General features: G+C 38.2%; 1 protein-coding gene and 1 long non-coding RNA gene across 13 annotated transcripts in view; one reads left to right on the forward strand and one right to left on the reverse strand.

The window, feature by feature from the left end:
* LOC124134707 overlaps positions 1-10,833 on the reverse strand; it is a 48,288-nt gene extending 37,455 nt beyond the window's left edge. Inside the window, exon 1 of the long non-coding RNA XR_006861136.2 lies at positions 10,521-10,833. This is a non-coding gene — a long non-coding RNA (uncharacterized LOC124134707). The remainder of the gene's footprint in view (positions 1-10,520) is intronic.
* Positions 1-18,874, forward strand: part of LOC124134705 (titin homolog) — a 171,274-nt gene that overhangs the window by 127,287 nt on the left and 25,113 nt on the right. For all 12 annotated transcript variants that reach the window (XM_048381983.1, XM_048381987.1, XM_048381988.1 and 9 more), the window contains 5 exons: positions 4,847-4,993; positions 5,945-6,028; positions 7,717-7,814; positions 15,559-15,660; positions 17,699-18,294. In XM_048381983.1, coding sequence (XP_048237940.1) covers positions 4,847-4,993; positions 5,945-6,028; positions 7,717-7,814; positions 15,559-15,660; positions 17,699-18,294 — 1,027 coding nt within the window. The remainder of the gene's footprint in view (positions 1-4,846; positions 4,994-5,944; positions 6,029-7,716; positions 7,815-15,558; positions 15,661-17,698; positions 18,295-18,874) is intronic.

Consider the following 18,874-nt stretch of genomic DNA (forward strand, 5'->3'; position numbering starts at 1 on the left):
ATTGAATGCATCATTATATTTTTGATATTTTTATAAGAGGGTAAATTAGCCTCTCATCAGCAGGGTAGGTAGCCTAGTGGTTAAAGCGTTAGTTTGTCACACCAAAGTACTGGGTTTGATTCCCCACGCTGGTGCAACATGTGAAGTCCCTCTGTGATGGCTGGAATATTGCTAGAACCATCGTAAACTTCTACTCACTCATGAACTGGCATCTTAAGACAACCATACAAATGATCAAAATCCAGACAAAAGGTTATGACAATTTCCTTAAAAGAATTTGAGACAAAAGATGTGCAGATGTGCCAATCTTTAGAATTGTTTCATAGTTTTTTCCTTTTTGTCCACGTTTATTCACAATAATGTCAAGACTTCTGAGAATGTACGTGAATACTGGCTGTATATAATTGGATTATTATCAGTGTTCTGTGGACATTAATATATGTTTTATGATAATGGTGTCATGGCTGTCAGGGTGGGTCATGTTTCTCTGATATATGGACATTTGAAATATTCACATGTTGACCTATTCTTGAAGTGGGTCATGAATGTAGGGGCAGATTTGAGATACGAGGAATTTTCTGTTGAATTTGAGTTACATGATGTGATGTGGAGTCAAATGTTATATGTAAATTTTGTTTATGAAACATTTACGAATGATGTTTTCAAAGAATATGATTAACACATGTTGCATTTTCTCATGTGTTACAAATAGAACTTATGAACTTATCACTAAATGATTTCGCTAACAGTAATTTTGTAGAAAAACAGTTTAGACTTCAAGGACTGAAGTCATTTAAGGCACTAAATGATGAATATTAGAAATATTAATTATAAGGATATGTTTTGAAATGATTTTTTAAAGTTCTTATACTCTTCAAAAAATAACTTAATGTATCAGGGTGGATTGTAGCCAAGTGGTTTTAGTGTGAACTTGTCATGCCATAGGCACCATGTCTGGTGTCCCCTGACAGATATTGCTGGTATATGTTCTGCAGAGCAAATCTTAACTCATTACTTACTAGATCAGAAGGATATTATGTCCTCATGCTATTCTGTGAGTAAGTAAGAACTCCATATTGACATCAGTTATCATTTAAATATTCTGTATCTATATATTCAACTGTTTGTGACTGAGATGCAAGTATTTATACTTTGACTTCTTGTTTTGATAGGATAATTTAATTGATAATTTATGGAGCCGAAGAAAAACAGGGATTTACCTGGTTCAGTCTGTGTTTAAGACCAGGGGACTATAGGTGATAACTTTTGGGGTCAAAAGGATGAACATGGAGAAACATGGCAGTATCTTGTTGCATGCTGTACTTGATTTCCGGGGTGGTGGGGTAGCCTAGTGGTTAAAGCATTGGGTCATCATGTCGAAGACCCAGGTTTGATTCCCCACATGGGTCCAATGTTTGAAGCCCGTTTCTGGTGTCCCCTGCCGTTATATTGCCGGAATATTGCTAAAAGCGGTGTAAAACCATGCTCACTCACTCTCTCTCACACTAACTCCTGTATTTTGGCTGTCATCACATTTTTAGATTTTTAACAAAGTCTTCTTTATTGTCAACTATCCATAATCAGTTGTGCGACAATATTGTTCTGCTGCTCAATGCTCCTGCGCATGTGCAGGGTGAGAGACCTCACTTCTTTCCAACAATCGGCTCTCAGATGCAGATAATTGGGGAAGTGGGCGGGATTACTCCAAATGTAATAGAGGTAGTATTCTTAAAATTATAAACAGACACTCTGAACTTTGAATTACAGTTTATACCAGCATAAAAAATATCAGTCTTTTGTAACATGGAATCTACAATTTTGATTACGTTGAACTGTTTACACAGCCATACTGTTCAGCATCCCCCAGAACCTGCTATGTAAATTATTTGCATCTATTCACAATTTGTAGTCTTATAGAAGACCAAATATTTCAGTAAAATCCTGTGTAAACGAATGTAAGCTGCATAAACAGACCTAAAACCTCCTTCCAAAAAATCACGTTACACTGCAAAAATATCTAAATATACGCTTACCTCAAAGTCTCTGTGAGCATACATGTTAAACAAAGATTTCTTTTAGAATTAGTGGAGTAAAAAATACCTCATATGTGTTATACATCAACTTTTTGTTGTGTAATATGTTTGTCCCTAAAGAATAACCTGGTATTTATGGCTTTGTTTGTCTTACTCTGTCAAACCCAGCACGACTCATAAACTTGTTTGCTCACTAAACAAAATGGCTAACTCTGTATGCTTGGAAATGTTTGTTGCCAAAAATAAGGAACATTTTTCACCAACTTGACAATGGATGCCATTATATGTAGTTAAGTTTGTCCACTGACATACCTCTCTGTTCAGCAAAGACAAAATGGGTTTTATGTTGTCATAAACCGTGGGTCAGATGGCAACGTTAGCGCTTTAGGATGGTAAGATTTGCTGAAAGTGAAAGCTATGCGATGATAATTTGATAAAGTAAGAAAGTTTAAGATGTCAGTGGTCACACACATATTGTTGATCGTTTCGGGGAGATTTAATATTTTGGAGCTGATCACAGCATTCTAAGGTAAAACATCCTGATGTCATTAATAGTCAAACATATTTTAGTTTTTGGTAATATTCAGTTCTTAATTTACAGTTTTAGTTTATATTTCACTTAAAGCATGATATTGTTTTTATGATATTTAGCCTTTAATTTACAATTTTAGTATTTTTGCTTTTAGCAAGTATATTTTTATGCCATGTGAGTTTTTATTTTTGTTTGTTTATCAATATGTTAATTATCATGAACAGATGAAACAGAGCATTTCAGTATAAAAGGTTGATGAATGATTTGTTTTAAAAAAGATCATAGTTCTTTTGGGTGGTTTAATGCAACTGATAATAAGTCTATTTTTGTCTGTACAAGAGTCAATGTATCTCGTTTATAAATAATATCAGTCCTTGCAATAATCACTAGATATTTATGATGTGTCACATATATATATATATATATATATATATATATATATATATATATATATATATCATAAGACTCTAGGATATATCACATGTCAATCAATGTATATGTTAGGTGTTACTTTTTGTATAAATCCCAAGTCACTTAAGGTATATATATCACATGTCACTCATTGTGTATATCACATGTCAATCATTGTATATATCATGTTCAGATCATTAGCACATACTTCCGTCACATTTCTTCAGACCTGTCACTTGTTACATACAACGCTGGGCTTTAAGAGACTTGTTTTTCTGGGTTTTATAGCAGTTTGACATTTGGCGAGATGTCCAACATTCCCAAGCCTATTTGCACACCCTTGTCACTTGTAGAGTCCCTAAACTTGATCAGCTCATCAAATACAAGGTTGCCATTACGTGGTGGCAGGTCCAAGTTCAATCTGGCAATTACATTCACTTCAAAGACCAGGGCTGTATGTTAATCATATGGACGTATGTCAAGACAGTCCTGTTCTTAAGAAAGATCCACCCAATCTATGAGGGTATCTTGGAAAAGCCTCTTTCTCATCTGGCATATATATAAATAGATTGGGTACAGTTTGCTATCCATATCTTAATGTTGAAAATATTCCTAGGCTTTCGAAATGGGTTATATATATATCCTGAGAATTTGGCCAAATATTGACTGATGTGTTTTCATGTTGTCATTTTGTTAGGTAAAACATTTCTAAAAGTATCCAGTGTTTGAAATTGCTTGTATTTGAGTGCCAATGGCAGGGTTTAATGTGGAATGGTTCACATACGTTTCCAGCAAAGAGTTGTCTCCCTTGGGAAACTGGAATAGTCTGATGAAGGCAGCGTTAAATCAGACTCACTTACGAGTGTCCAGTGCCTGCAGTCTGAAGATGCTGTATACTTTACATGATTGCAGACTGGTGAAGATCCGAGTTACAATAGGTCTTCAGCAACCCATGCTTACCATAAACGGAGACTGAGCTTGTCGTAAGAGGCGAATAAAGAGATCGGGTGGTCAGGCTCGCTGACTTGGTTGATGCATGTCATCGTATCCCAATTGTGTAGATTGATACTCATGATGTCAATCCCTGGATTGTCTGGTGCTGACTTGATCATTTACAGACTGCCGTCATATAGTTAGAATATTGCTGAGAGAGGCATTAAACTACAAACAAACAAACAAACAAACAAACATGATTGCACATTATGCACATATATTAAAAAAATAAACCTCGGGATTAAGAACTTAACAATGGTATTATCAATCTTAATGAAAAGGAAAAATGTAAAATATTCCATTTCAACGGCTTATTGTCTAAGTGAAATGGCGGTCATGCGGTTTGAGTGAGTGAGTCGGGTTTAACGCAGCTTTGAACAGTATTCCAGTTATATCTCAGAGTATTAGCTTGATGTGGGAGGAAAGCCCAAAGTGATGCAGGTCTCAGATGTTTACCACTTTGGTGGGTATGGTGCTGACAAACCTAAAAACCAATCAGAGCGAACTGGGATTTGAACCCACGATCACAGGTTTCTGGTGTGTCTATAGGATGCAACACTCATTGGACTTGAAGATGGGCCGTAACACCCCATAGCTATCTATCTGCTTACACTTAGTCAACAAACTGTATTCACTGTTGTTGTGAATGATCAAATGAACTTTATTCACTGTTGTTGTGAATGATCAAATGAACTTTATTCACTGTTGTTGTGAATGATCAAATGAACTGTATTCCCAGTTGTTGCAGAAGATATGAATGATCAAATGAACTGTGGTCTCAGTTGTTGCAGAGGATCTGAATGATCAAATGAACTGTGGTCTCAGTTGTTGCAGAGTATCTGAATGATCAAATGAACTCTATTCTCTGTTGTTGCAGACATCTACCAGGAGGCATACGAGAGCGCCCGGAGAGCTGAGGAGAGCAAGTTCAAGACCAAGTTTGATCAGCTCTTAGCGGAGCTAACCAGAGCCCTGGACGAACAATCTCCCTCCGGAATCTCCTCCACCTTCGGGAGTACATCTTGTGAGTCATCCAACATTAAACACCAGGTCCATCACGACTTGGGCATTGCGAGAATATCTATGGTAGTGAGAATGTGAAGTTGAAATGAAAAATGAGAGTGTCTGTGACCAATCTGAGAATGTTGGTGAATAGTGACAATGTCAGTCTTCAGCAAGGTGATTTTTTTAAACATATCGTGAATAGTGAACATGCTGGTGAATAGTGTTATTTTCATTTTACATTAGTAAATAGTGAATACACTATAGTGCATAAAGCATCATTGGGGTTTTGATTGGACTACCAGCAAAATGACCAAGTTGTGTTAACATAATTTTGTAAATGTGTACCGTATTCGATGTAATAAGTGCCCAGGGTGCTCTCAAAATTAGAAATAGGGTCTCTTATTAGAATATTATTTTGGTGGCAAAAACAGAGTTGAAAGATAAATTTTGTGTTGTATGCTGAGAGCCTGAAGTATTTATATAAGACAGATATATTTGTCCATAATTTAATTGCCTATTATAAGGGTGCATATGACACATGAGTGCGTATTATACTCGAAAAAAAAAAGTCTTGTGTACATTGATCAAGCGGAAGGGGTGCTAATTGGGATTGTTCACTAGCCAATATCTTAGCTATTATCGCCGTGGACGCTTATTACGTCGAATACAGTAATATTTAATGCAAAAATTGTCAAATCTGAATGTGAACATAATATATACAATTTCACAATTGCTCGCAGCTTGGTAAAGTCCCTGATGCGAGTGATGTTTCAGTGGACAGGTTTAATCCCATGACATTAGTTTGTTAAAGCCAGATACAGCAGATACAGAAATATACTACGCAAAAGAACTTAAGGACCACTGGATTCTTTCATATTACTGTAGTTAATCTACTTTTGAGTAGTTTATGTCATATGAATATGAATATAGACATTCAGCCAGAAACATGACACAATGTTCTTTATTATAGATGGCGAGGCGATGTTAACATTTCGCAGTCGGATGAAAGAACTCCTCACAGGGTTCTCACAGAGACTGCAGCTTGCCTATGAAAGTGAGTAGGAAGCCCACAAACACTGTATGTTAATAGTTAACCAAGAGATGGATCAAAGCCTATGAATAGTTATGTGGGGAAAGAATAAGTGAAGTATGACAGAAAAGATGACGAACTGGAAGAATTAAACAAGTGTTTTTGAAATGAAGAATCAAAACCAGTTACATTGTCAATATATACTGAACAAAAAAAGTAAGGGATCATGAATATTTTGGGGAAGTTTGTGTAGTGAAGACTGAGCACAAAATTTCATAAAATATTCCTGGACCGCCTCTGTGGTCTTGTGGTAAAGCATCCGCCCAGAGAGCGGAAGATACGGGGTTCGATCCCTGGATCATACCAAAAAATGTTAAAGGGTGGTACTTGTTGTTACCCTGCCTGGCTCAGCATTAAGGGGCTAAAACAAGGACTGGTTGACTTGGAGTCAGTTTACTGTGTCTGAGTGGGGTATTCATGTTAAACTATGACATGGTATATCAGTGAGCTAGCACTATAAAATTGACATTAGCCGCACACAGACACACACACACGTGCATACACATCACTATATATGTGCAATAATCTTGGATGGGATGTGAAACCCCATTTCACATCACATCGCAAAAAATATCCCAAAAATTGTAATACAGTAAATAGTAATACAGAGAATTACAGATACAGTATAAGGCGGAAATAAATTCCTGACCAGTTGGCGAAAGTGCTGTCCTGAAAGGATAACAAACATGAAAAGCTGCAGAAAGTTATACAAGTAGGTGGTTTAGGCATGGAACACCTCACAACACTCCACAACTACAAGTAACAACCAGATCATCTTCTGTATCAAGCCACAACTAGGCTGTAGAATAGACAGGAGCATCGTTTCTGATGGAGTTTGTTAAATGGCTATCATCACCTTCGTGGTTTCATCCAGATTTATCCTGTTTTATCAGCCTTTGAATAATTGAAATATTTTATCATGAATTTAAGTTTGAACATTTTCAAGTTTCTTTTTCCCCCAAAATGGTTAGGATGTAAAGCAATTAAAAATGTGGGATACTTACTGTTTTTTTTACTGCTCTATCACAGATATTAAAAAATCATAGATCAATACAGACCGCCTCCGTGGCCTAGTGGTAGAGCATCCGCCCGGAGAGTGGAAGGTCCAGGGTTCGATCCCCGGCCGCATCATACCAAAAGATGTTACAAGATGCTACTTGTTGTTACGCTGTCTGGCGCTCGGCATTAAGGGGCTAAAACAAGGACTGGTCTGCTTGGAGTCAGTATACTGTGTCTGAGTGGGGTATTCATGTTTAACTGCAACATGTCATCTCATTTAGCTAGCACTATAAATCGGCATCAGTCCAGACTAGTACAAGCAGCCACACACACACACATGCATGCATGTCACTATATAAGTGCAATTATCGTGGATGCAATGTTAAACCAAATATCACCTCACCTCACCATAGATCGATACTTGCAGCAGCAAACAATGACAAGACATGTCACAGAGGTTTGCCCTCAACAAGGCAGGGAAGTGAGATTTTACGAATGCTTCCTCTACTTTTGGAAAACTTTGTATCTTGATGTGGATCATGTAACCCACATTTTGAACCAACCTGTGTAATCATGAATCACTGAAGCCTGTTCTATGATGGCTGGAAACTTTATATTCAGTTTTACGTATGTATTATGTTGTTTTATTTTAGGTTTTGATATCCCCCACGAAGGAGAATCAACTAGCCTGCAGGTTCGGCAAAATGTCTCCAAGATGGTGGAAGGTCTCATTGGTGAATCTCTTGATTTGGTGAGTAAAAAGATGTCATTGGGATTTCATCCTCTGATATTTTTGCATTGTTATTTTGCATTGTCGTTTTGCATGGTCTTAGCCTGATGGACAAAGTGAGTGAGTGAGTGAGTTGGGTTTTACGCCGCTTTTAACAGTATTCCAGTTATATCACGGCGTGTCAGCTTAATGTGGGAGGAAAGGCCGAAGTGATGCAGGTCTCAGGCATTTACCACTACGTTGAAACCCACGAGCATAGGTATGGTGCTGACAAACCTAGAAACATAATCGGGGCGAACCGGGATTCGAACCCATAATCATCGGTTTCTGGCGTGCCCAGAGGATGCAACTCTGCACAGCGCTTTAGACGACTGGGCCACCTGTGCCCCCTGATGGACAAAGTTTCATGACTACACATGTAGGCTGGCCTCTGTAGGTTTCAGCCAGGTATTTATTTTAAGCGACTGAGGCTTATCACTGATCTTAACGATACATTTTTAAGGATAAATTGTTAAATTATGTCAAATATTTTAAATAACAAATGCAAATATTAATCAGTTGTTTGTTAGAATCATACTAAAATAAAAATGGGAATGAACTATTTTGGTTAAAAAATTGAAATGTATGCAAAAGTGCAATTGGTAAATATATATTAGGGCCTTTTGGGGGCTATGGCACGATAGATTTTTTAATAAACAAGCTTTGTTTGAAATGGAGCAGCTCTAACGGATTGAGTCTGTGTTGATTCACACCAACATCAGGTTACAAATTATTTGCTTGTGGAATAATTTGTCTGATTGTGTAAATCATGCAATTTGGAAAGAATCAGCAGATATAGTTCCCAACTTCAGGGCTTTAGATCAGTCAATATAATGGGCTAGAATATATTTTTATCAAAAATGTTCCAACGAATTAGAAACATTTTGTAAGTGATGGAGAAGTATGCTTGATTGAAAATTACAAACATAATTAAAATGTTCTCATGTAGTTTGGATATAGAAAAATCTCTTTTAAAAAAGATCACCCAGAATAATTTTAAGAAAATAACCCTCAAGTAAATCTATTTTCTGAAACAAAACCCAAAAGGGAACAAAATATTATTTTGAGCAAAGATACCATAAATAACAAATACAAAGGTAGAAAATATCCACGTTGCCATAGAAATAGATATGTAGCTGTTCTGTGAACCACCTTCTCAGCACAGCCTCTGCCAAAGGACATGGAGTGTTTTAAAGGTAAACCCCAAAGATCTAATTTCCTCATTTGTGAGGCTTTGTATGTACACACTGTTTAAAGACTTACGGAACCCCACCCGTGCCAGTAAGTCCCAACATGCAGAGCAGGATTACGCTGGCATCTGCAGCTGTCGTATGTCTACCTACAGTGCAAAGTGTTAACCCTCGCTGAGCGAAACTGAAGCCAAACTGAGTGCGTTTGATGTTCCTGAGTAAAACCAAACACAGCTCTGATGACATTTTCGCCGATGTTTGACTTGTTGTTTTTGTGTTATCTTAGCGACGGAGCCTAAACTTGGCCATTTCATTCCTTTGACCTATCTGAATTTGTCTACCTTGCAAACAAATATCTTTGCTGCTTTTCGAAACCATGGAATAATCGCGGAGTTCAGGTTTGTAGATTTCCTTTTGTCGTTGATTGCTTGTCGATTTCATGTTGTTAAAGGTGATTGAAGGTTCGAGAGGCACTCCTGCTGGTGTTTGTTTCACTCAGCTGACATTGCAGCTTGGCTTGTAATATTGGCGACCTTTTCACTCCACATCAGCAGAATTTGACACTTTCCATTAAGGAAGCATCATTACAAACTTAGACCTCTGAAATATGCTGTTAGGATTTTAGGAACCTGAATTTGATCATGGTGGAATTTGTATTTGCTTGTTTGAAAAACTCTTTTATCACCTGCTGTACAAATGCTGACATAACAATGGAGAATGAAACTACTGTACCCCCATCCTTGCTGATGTGTTGTCAAACTGCTCGTAAATATTTTAAATTTTGAGATATATTTACCTGTATTTACATTCCGTACGCATGTATACATTCTTGCAAATATTCTAAAGTCATATTTCAAATACAAGCTCATCGAGTTCAATAATGCCTCTGAAACCTGGCAATCTAAATTTAACTTTTAACAAAGTTTAAGACTTGAAACTAGATTATCCCCAAGTTTAGAAAATTGTTTAATTTAACACTCACAGTAGCACAGCAATTCTCCAGGCCCTGAACAAACAGTGTGTGTGTCACTGTCCCTAATACAACATTCCTTGATGTACATTGCACCTTCCTTCCCCCACTCTCCTTGTGAAACACTGGCAGGCCAAATGTAAATTTCACTTCTGAAATTGACGTTCACTTTGAGAAAAATATGCAATTGACATTTTCCAATGGGATGAGTGAGGAGTTTACTGTTATTTACCTGGTTGTTTAATTCGCTCTTATGTTTAGTTAAGACAGTGTGTGAAGGATCTAAGTAAGAGATTAGTAACAGAATTCACTTGACTAAAGCTTGGTTAATATTCCTGGCAGGTCAGTGAGAGAAAGAAATATTTGTGTCAGATTTAAAAAAATGAAAGCTTATTATCAAGTTCTAATCTTGTCAAGAGCCAGTGAATTTGTTGTTGCTTTTGTGTAGTTAATACAGCCTGTTTCTGAATTTGAAGTCTACAGTTGACAGATGGGTGTCTTATTTGACAAGAATATGTAGGTCCTTACCTTCAAATGTAAATTAGGCCTCCGGGACTAACAGGCAAGATAGACACGGTTATTACATGTGAACAATGTTGGCTGGATAGATGGTTACTCTTGATGTTTCCACTTGCCTGAACGCCTTTGATGAACCCAGGCAGAGATGAACATGTAGATATTGTGATGCAGATCTGTGTCATAGTTTAACCCTATCTGTGCTCAAGGCAAAATGTTTAGCTCGTACCAGTGCTTTAATGTTTTTGAGAACACAGGTTAAAATTCCAATTTCAAAATACTACATTTAATATCACGTCAAAACTAAATAACATTAACAATAAAAAGGAAATTTTGATATTTTTAAAAGTAAAAATTTAAATGTTAAGAGTGCTTGTGGTTGTATAAGGGTAGCTTAGTGGTTTAGGTGTTTTGCTTGTCACAAAAGATCCAGGTTTGATTCCAATGTGGGTACAATTTGGTCATGGTTGGTGTCCCCTTGATTTGGCTAGAATAAAGCTATGAAAAATGGTGTTAAACCACACTCACACGTTTACTACAATATCTGAAAAACTATTGGACCTACTCCAGTCAAAGTTGGTATGAGATTATTAAACAATCATACATAACTGGATATTACATTTAAAGACAATCGGTGCACGAATAAAAAAATCTGTCTATTTAGCTATCACTATATTTCATCAACAACCAGACCTGTTCGTCACGGGTGGAACGAGAATTCATTGTAACAGCCATCTGCATAATGCTACCCCTGCGTCACAGGGCCATATGACACAGTTGAACCAATCAACTCAACTCGAAAGGTTGCACGGGAATCATATCCCAATTGCGTAGATCGATGCTCATGTCATGAACTGGATTGTCTAGTCCAGACTCTATTATTTACTGACCGCTGTAATATAGCTGGAATATTGCTGAGAGCAGCGTTAAACAGCAAACAAACAAATCATGTATAAACTTGAACCAAAACACACTCAAATTTATTTTAATTATAGATTTAAATGTTAGATGCAAAATTGTTATCATAATATTCAGATCATACATGCAATGTACAACCTTGGAAATATTTGTGATTAATGTTTTATTGACTTAGGTCATGCATATTATCATCCCAGGGGTTAAAGCATTCAAACAAACCTCAACACAGCTGATAAGGGAGGCATTTCCTTGAGTCAAGATACGACAGATAGCTGTGCATGTTGTTGATTTCACCTTTGACTGACAGGGTGGTGACAGTGATGTAATGAATAGCAGGTGACATGGACACCACAGGCAGATATTTCACTCACACAGCGGGTATATGATCGGTCTATTTCAGGCAACGTTTGTATTAGTTTATAGAATAGGCAGAGTCCCATGTGTGGAATTAATTGATGTAAAACCTCTGTATTTTGAACCTGCTTTAGATCAAAAGTTATTTGGTCTTTGATTTCAGTGTGAACATAACAACTGCAATTTGAACAAACTTATTTTGTTTGGAAGGATATTTCCAAAATGTTTGCATCTAGCATTAATAGTGTAAAATAAATACTGTAATACAAAGATATATAGTTCTAATCCCTGTTTTGCTGTATACACTAAACTACAGTTATAACGAACACGCTTATAACGAACTGACGGATATAACCAACTTACTTTTTGGTCCCGACTATTTGCTGTAGTTATGCTGTTTATATGCTGATAACGAACTATGGTTATAACAAACTAAAATTAGTAGTCCCTTTGAGTTTGTTATAACTGTAGTTTACTGTATTTTTTAAGACCCATTCTTGATAGTGACTCCATGGAAATGTTAGAGCAGGCTACTGACACGTTCCCTGTATGTTCAGCTTCTATGTTTCTCGTAAGAAAACAAAAAAATGCAGATTGCTTGTTCACAATGGCTGCTGGGAATGCATAATACGAAGATAAGTGCATGGCAAATAGGTACCAACTTCGGTTCCGACCTAGCTGACCCATGGAGATCCAGGTTGAATTCGTCTGCAGCAACCCATGTTTGTCGCAAGAGGTGACAAACGGGATCAGCTGTCAGGCTTGCTGACTTGGTTGATGCATGTCATCGTATTCCAATTGTGTAGATCGATGCTCATGTTGTCAATCACTGGATTGTCTGGTCCATACTCAAATATTCACAGACCACCTTCATATAGCTGGAATATTACTGAGTGCAGTCTTAAACAACAAACAAACAAATCAGACCTACCTCCTTATGTACAATCATACAGTCAGGATGGATAGGTGCTCACACTCTCGACCACTTGTTTGACTGGTCCAGGATTGAGTGCTGTGATCCTAAATAATAATGTAAAACACATTCACTGTAAAATTTAAAACTTGTTCCTCACAATGCTGAGTAGGGAATAATAACAGAGTGAGTCTTTTTTTTTGACATTTTTATGCAATTACTCATGGTAAACCCAGAGCGAGGAGACTGCAAATTTATTTCCATAATGATGAAGTTAATCACAGATAATAAGCAGCCTGGCTAACCCACCTACACACTCATCAAAGGGGTGCGGGTCTACACTCAGTAGTAAAAACATCATCAACAATAAGAGCAGTCACCCGAAACATACCAGAATGTATTTATCAGCTGACAGCTATGGATTTCACCCACTTAAACATCAGGTTATTTACGACACATGTGATTGTGGTACACTTGTGTACAGGTATGTATTTCCTTGTTGAAGGTCTGTAGGTGTAACCTGTTCATCATGACAGGCTGAATTTGCTCCCGTAATTGTGTTGTGTATTTCACATTGATAGCTTCATCTTGGTGGGATGTAGGTAAGTTTTTGGTGTGTATTTCAAGCTGGTTTCTTCATCTGGGTTTGTTTTGGTTCATGTCAGATTGTTTATTTCAGTCGGATGCTATTGACGTCATCCATGTGAAAGTAACATGTGTTGGACTGTATAGAAGCATTTTCTCATGTCTGGTGCATTGTAGTCACCTGTGGAGGAATGTTGTTGAAGTCTGTTTTGAAAAGATTTTTGAAGAAGATGCACACAACTTTGATACTGTTTTTCTACAGTTTGTGTACAGATATTCGGACTTGATTGTTCCAGTAGTTTACTTCTGCAGTTGCGGATCCAGAGGGGGGTTGTTCTAAGGGTGGCCATCCCCTTCTTTTACATCTGGAGACATTTTGTATGCGTATTGTCTACCATGATAACATGGTTGTTTGATTGATAAAGTATATTCATTAATGACAGTTTACATTTGGTGTTTGTGATTTTTTAGGCTTAGGCTCCACCCCTCCCCTCGCCCCACCAACCGCCTCCGTGGTCTAGAGGTAGAGCGTCCGCCCGGAGAGCGGAAGGTCCGGGGTTCGATCCCCAGCTGTGTCATACGTCATAAGACGTTAAAAGATTGTACTTGTTGTTACCCTGTCTGGCGCTCGGCATTAAGGGGCTAAAACAAGGACTGGTCGGCTCAGAGTCAGTATACTGTGTCTGAGTGAGGTATTCATGTTAAACTGCGGCATGGTATCACAGTGAGCTAGCACTATAAATCAGTCCAGACTAGTACAAGCAGCCACACACACACATGCATGCACGTCGCTATATAAGTGCAATAATCTTGGACACGACGTTAAACCCAATTTCACCTCACCTCCCCCCACCACACACAGAGACACCACAGTTACAAATGACCCAAGTGGAACCCACCCTTATGTGTTTTCCTGGATCTGCCCTAGTTCCGTGTTCATCATGTATTGATTAATTTGAATTTACTTTGTTGTTGATAACCGAAATATTGCTTAAAACTTGATGACAATGTCAATGTCCCATAATAACTATGACTTGTACAATCAAGGAAATGTTTCGAGGACGAGATCAATGATATTCAACATATAAATTTCAACAAGATAACAGTTATGAAGACTTCTGTTCACATATTTGTCACTGAAGGAAAATGATGAACTGTTGTGTATTTGAAGAAAATACTTGATCACATGTTGTTGATATTGATCAGTTCAGAGATTACTTCCACAGAATAGGTGCAACTAAGAAGATTTAACTTCAGGCTGTATCATCACTTTCTGACATCAAATTGAAATAAATGCCTTTGAGGCGTCTTTTTTCAATAGTTTCTATTTAAAACTGGGTCTCAGTGATTTGAGGTATCACAATGTGCTGTGCAGAGCTGCTCCACTTGATGCCTCTGAGTTCAAAACCCAGATTAATCCTGATTATGATCCCTGGCTTGGCTGCTCCATATATTCCACTCAAAACAACTTAAGGATCACCTAATTCTTTCAGATTACTACATGGCATGACATAATTATAGCAATATTAAAGAATAAGGTGGTCCCAAAGCATTAATTTGAGTAGTATATATCTTGCTGGTTACAATGAAGTGGTGAGCATTTACGACCTGCGTCTGGGCTCGCCTCTGACATTAAGATTTGAATGCATTTATGTCTATGTTCAAAGCAACACTCTGTCTTTTGCAGACTTTTTACTTTTAGGATAATCTTAAGCATATCAATAAATCGTTTTCAAAATACCTGCTGCCCTCCATTTTCTTTTAATGGTCATGGGTAGCCAAGTCGTCAAAGGCAACAATTTGCTGATCAGAGTTGCTTCCTGTGATGTGACGGAAATCTATGATCACCGGTTCGAATCCTGAATTGCCCTGATTACATTTCTAGGTTTGTCATCACCGTAATTTGATTGTGGGTTTCACCAAAGTGGTAAAGGTCTCAGACCTGCATTACTTCAGGCTTTCCTCACTCATCAAGTTGACACGCCATGATATAACTGAAATACTGTTCAAAGTGGAATTAAGCCAGACATACTCACCCATACTGACTCCCTTTACAGTAAGGTGGTGGAGAAGTGAGGCAGCCGAGGGAGTCACTCATCACACTGGAAATCTGGGTTTGTTTCCCAAAATGAGTACACTGTGTGGTGCATTCACGCTGTAATATTTCTAGGAGTTTAGCTGACAAGGGTTTGATACCATACTCTCTTGCTGTAATGTAGATATATTTTGTCAGTGATTTTAACAATACCACTATGTCTTATGTCTGCTTGTATGTTTCAGACATCGGACGAGGCTGTGTCAGATCTGTCGTCCTTGTCAGATGATTCAGGAGGGGACCAGAACTCATTTGAGGATCAGATTGCTCAAGCCATTGTTTCCAAGGTAACCACATCATTTAGTTGATGAAGAATGATCGAAGTCTACAATAACAATCAATTTCACATCTTTGAGAAAAATGATGAATGCCATATATATATATATGATTGACAAGCAAAGGGGGGGGAAATATGTTTATGTGACATATTTCCCCTCTCAAAAACATCAGTAGAAATGTCCTAAAAATAAAATATTAAATGACATTCCACATTCTGTTGCAGAACCATTCTTGTTTGATATGATGTAAAATGAATGTTGAAAATGTTGAAGACCTTTCAAATACTTGATCTTGAATGAAAATCGAAATATCCTAAAGATGAAATGGCCTGTTTCTTATTCAACAAAGTTCAACAATGGGTCTCTAATTTAACAGTTTCCTAATGGAGATCCTCCCATAATGCACTCAACCGACAAGACTCCAGAGTGTAAAATAGTTCAAATGAAGACATGTTTAATGCTGTCTGTGACAATGTGTCTATGGTGGACCAACTTGAACCCTTTGATGTGCAGGATTGATAAAGCAATTTCACTGATAGCTGATGTGGAGAGAATGAATGTGACAAATATTTCGTGCTGTAAAGGGTCATAAGAAAAGGTCATATAGTCTGTTGAAATAGTTTTTATTAAGTTACACAGCATGAAAACAATCATTTGTCTTCTATGCTCCAATTACCCAGTGCACTGCAGTGAACTGGAAAAGTTGACATCTGTATACTCAGTCTGGAGTATTGCAGGGTCTGTATTCCGTTCATACAAGGTGGTGGATTGAAGTCAGTTGACAAAGTTAATTGTCTTTTGACTTATGTCTCATGACTCACAATATTGTAGTATTCTTGTATTCTTTTATCATTTTATGCTTTAAGAACCAACATGAGTTGTCTCCCTTTTATCGGTTTGTGTCGTGTGTGAATTTGTCTTGCTTTGTCAGAACCCCACTTGTGATCATGGGGTTCAGCAAAGTGATAAATGCCTAACACCTAAGCTGACATGCTGTGGTATAACTGAAATATTTTGTTCAAAGCAGCTCACTCAGTATCTGGATCAAGACTCCTCTGTATATAAACCTTACCTCCCACATTAAGCTGACACGCCGTGATATAACTGGAAAACTGTTAAAAGCGGCATTAAACCCCACTCACTCACTCACTCACTCACTGTATATAAACTCCATTTAAGTTAATAAGTCATTAAAGGTGATACAACTTTGAGGTCTGCAGAATCCTTATCAGACTTATGGTTTAAACCCGTGAAGATTCCGGGGTAGAATAGGTCTTCAGCAACCCATGCTTGCCGTAAAAGGTGACTATGCTTGTCGTAAAAGGCGACTAACAGGATCGGGTGCTCAGGCTCGCTGACTTGGTTGATGCATGTCATCGATCCCAATTGCGTGGATCGATGCTCATGATATTAATCACTGGATTGTCAGGTCCAGAATCGATCATTTACAGACCGCCGTCATATAGCTTGAATATTGCTGAGTGCGGCGTTAAGCAACAAACCAACCAACCAACCAACTTATGGTTTATGTGGACACTCTGTTTGTCTCAAAGTACTAGCTGTATAGATGTTATGATGTTATGATACTTGCAGTTGGGACTTATCCACGCGGGGATTCCAGGTTAGAATTGGTCCCCAGCAACCTATGCTGCTTGACCAAATCAAAGACGTATATACAACTCTATACGTCTTTGACCAAATGGATCGGGTTGTCAGGCTCGGGGGCTTGGTTAGTGGTGTGTCCGTTTATCCAGACAGCCTGGATCGTTCTTTTCTCAGTCACTGGACTGTCTGGTCCAGACTTGATTATTTACAGGCTGCTGTCATATAGCTTGAATACTGCTGAGTATGGCGTTAAATAACAAAACAAACAAACCTTGGATTTAATGATGTTTTACTATTATTTATATCTTACAGACTATATTATTTTATGGAAGTGCAAATACATTATTTGCCTTATTGAGTGTGAAGTTTAGATACTCTGTTTATGTGATTTTCATTATTAGTTATGTTTGAAATATTTCTCATGAAATATTTTTATCTTCAGATACTAGAGAATCATAGAAGGGAGGTAAGCGAAAATCTTGATCAGCCTGATGGAAGGTATTCCTATGGTGGATTCAGTGATGATGTTGAAGAACATCAGCCTAGTGATATTGTAAAAGACTTCGAAGAATTGCGAAGCTTTGTGAAAAAGACACAAGCCCGTCCTTCGCCAGTGTCACGTGATATAGAAGAGCAGTTGAGCCCAATTGATGAAAAGCCAATTGAAAAAGTAACATTGAACAAAGACGAAGCAGCTGAGGACTTCCACATTAGATGCTCGAGTGCAGAGAGGGTCCATAATGCTGAACCACCTCTACCTGATTTCTCAGAATTTGAACATATAAACTTTGATACTGACGAAATCGACCCCGACTTGTTGTCAATGAATCTGGCAATCATTCCGGAGGAAACAGAGGAGGAGTTGGAGGATGAAGCAAACGACACTGATAAGCCGGGACGGGAGAACTGGATTTTCAAGGGAATGGTCTCTCCTTATGACAACCTGGGTAATCGACGGGTTGGCAATGATGAAGGGAAGCCACTGTACATGATGGTTCCTCAGCCAGAGGATGACTTTGTCCCGAAGGTTGGAAACAGGTGTGTTGGCAGCTTTCTGTAACACAGGTTACAGAATTAGTCTGGTTGGAATTAGTCTTTTATTGTAACATGACTGAATTAGTTAGCTAGATTTCCCGGGTGGAACTGGTCCTGATTAACCTATGCATGTCTTAATAGTCGACTGTAATAGATCAGGTAGTCTGTGGTTAATCTGTGAAGATTGGCTGGCATTTAGGTCCCTCCTGGTCATATGAGACAAGGGGATCAGTGGTCACTATGGCTGATACAGAGTTGGATGGTACTTGAATGGTGGCCACCAGTTCTGCAGGGTTGGATAGTACTTGAATGGTGGCCACGAGTACTGCAGGGTTGGATAGTACTTGAATGGTGGCCATCAGTTCTGCAGGGTTGGATAGTACTTGGATGGTGGCCACCAGTACTGCAGGGTTGGATAGTACTTGGATGGTGGCCACCAGTTCTGCAGGGTTGGATAGTACTTGGATGGTTATAGCCACCAGTACTGCAGAGTTGGATAGTACTTGGATGGTAGCCACCAGTTCTGCACAGTCGGATAGTAATTGGATAGTAGCCACCAGTACTGCAGGGTTGGATAGTACTT

The sequence above is a fragment of the Haliotis rufescens genome, unplaced genomic scaffold (assembly GCF_023055435.1).
Source record: "Haliotis rufescens isolate VD_foot unplaced genomic scaffold, xgHalRufe1.0.p SCAF_4, whole genome shotgun sequence".
NCBI classification, from domain to species: Eukaryota; Metazoa; Mollusca; class Gastropoda; order Lepetellida; family Haliotidae; genus Haliotis; species Haliotis rufescens.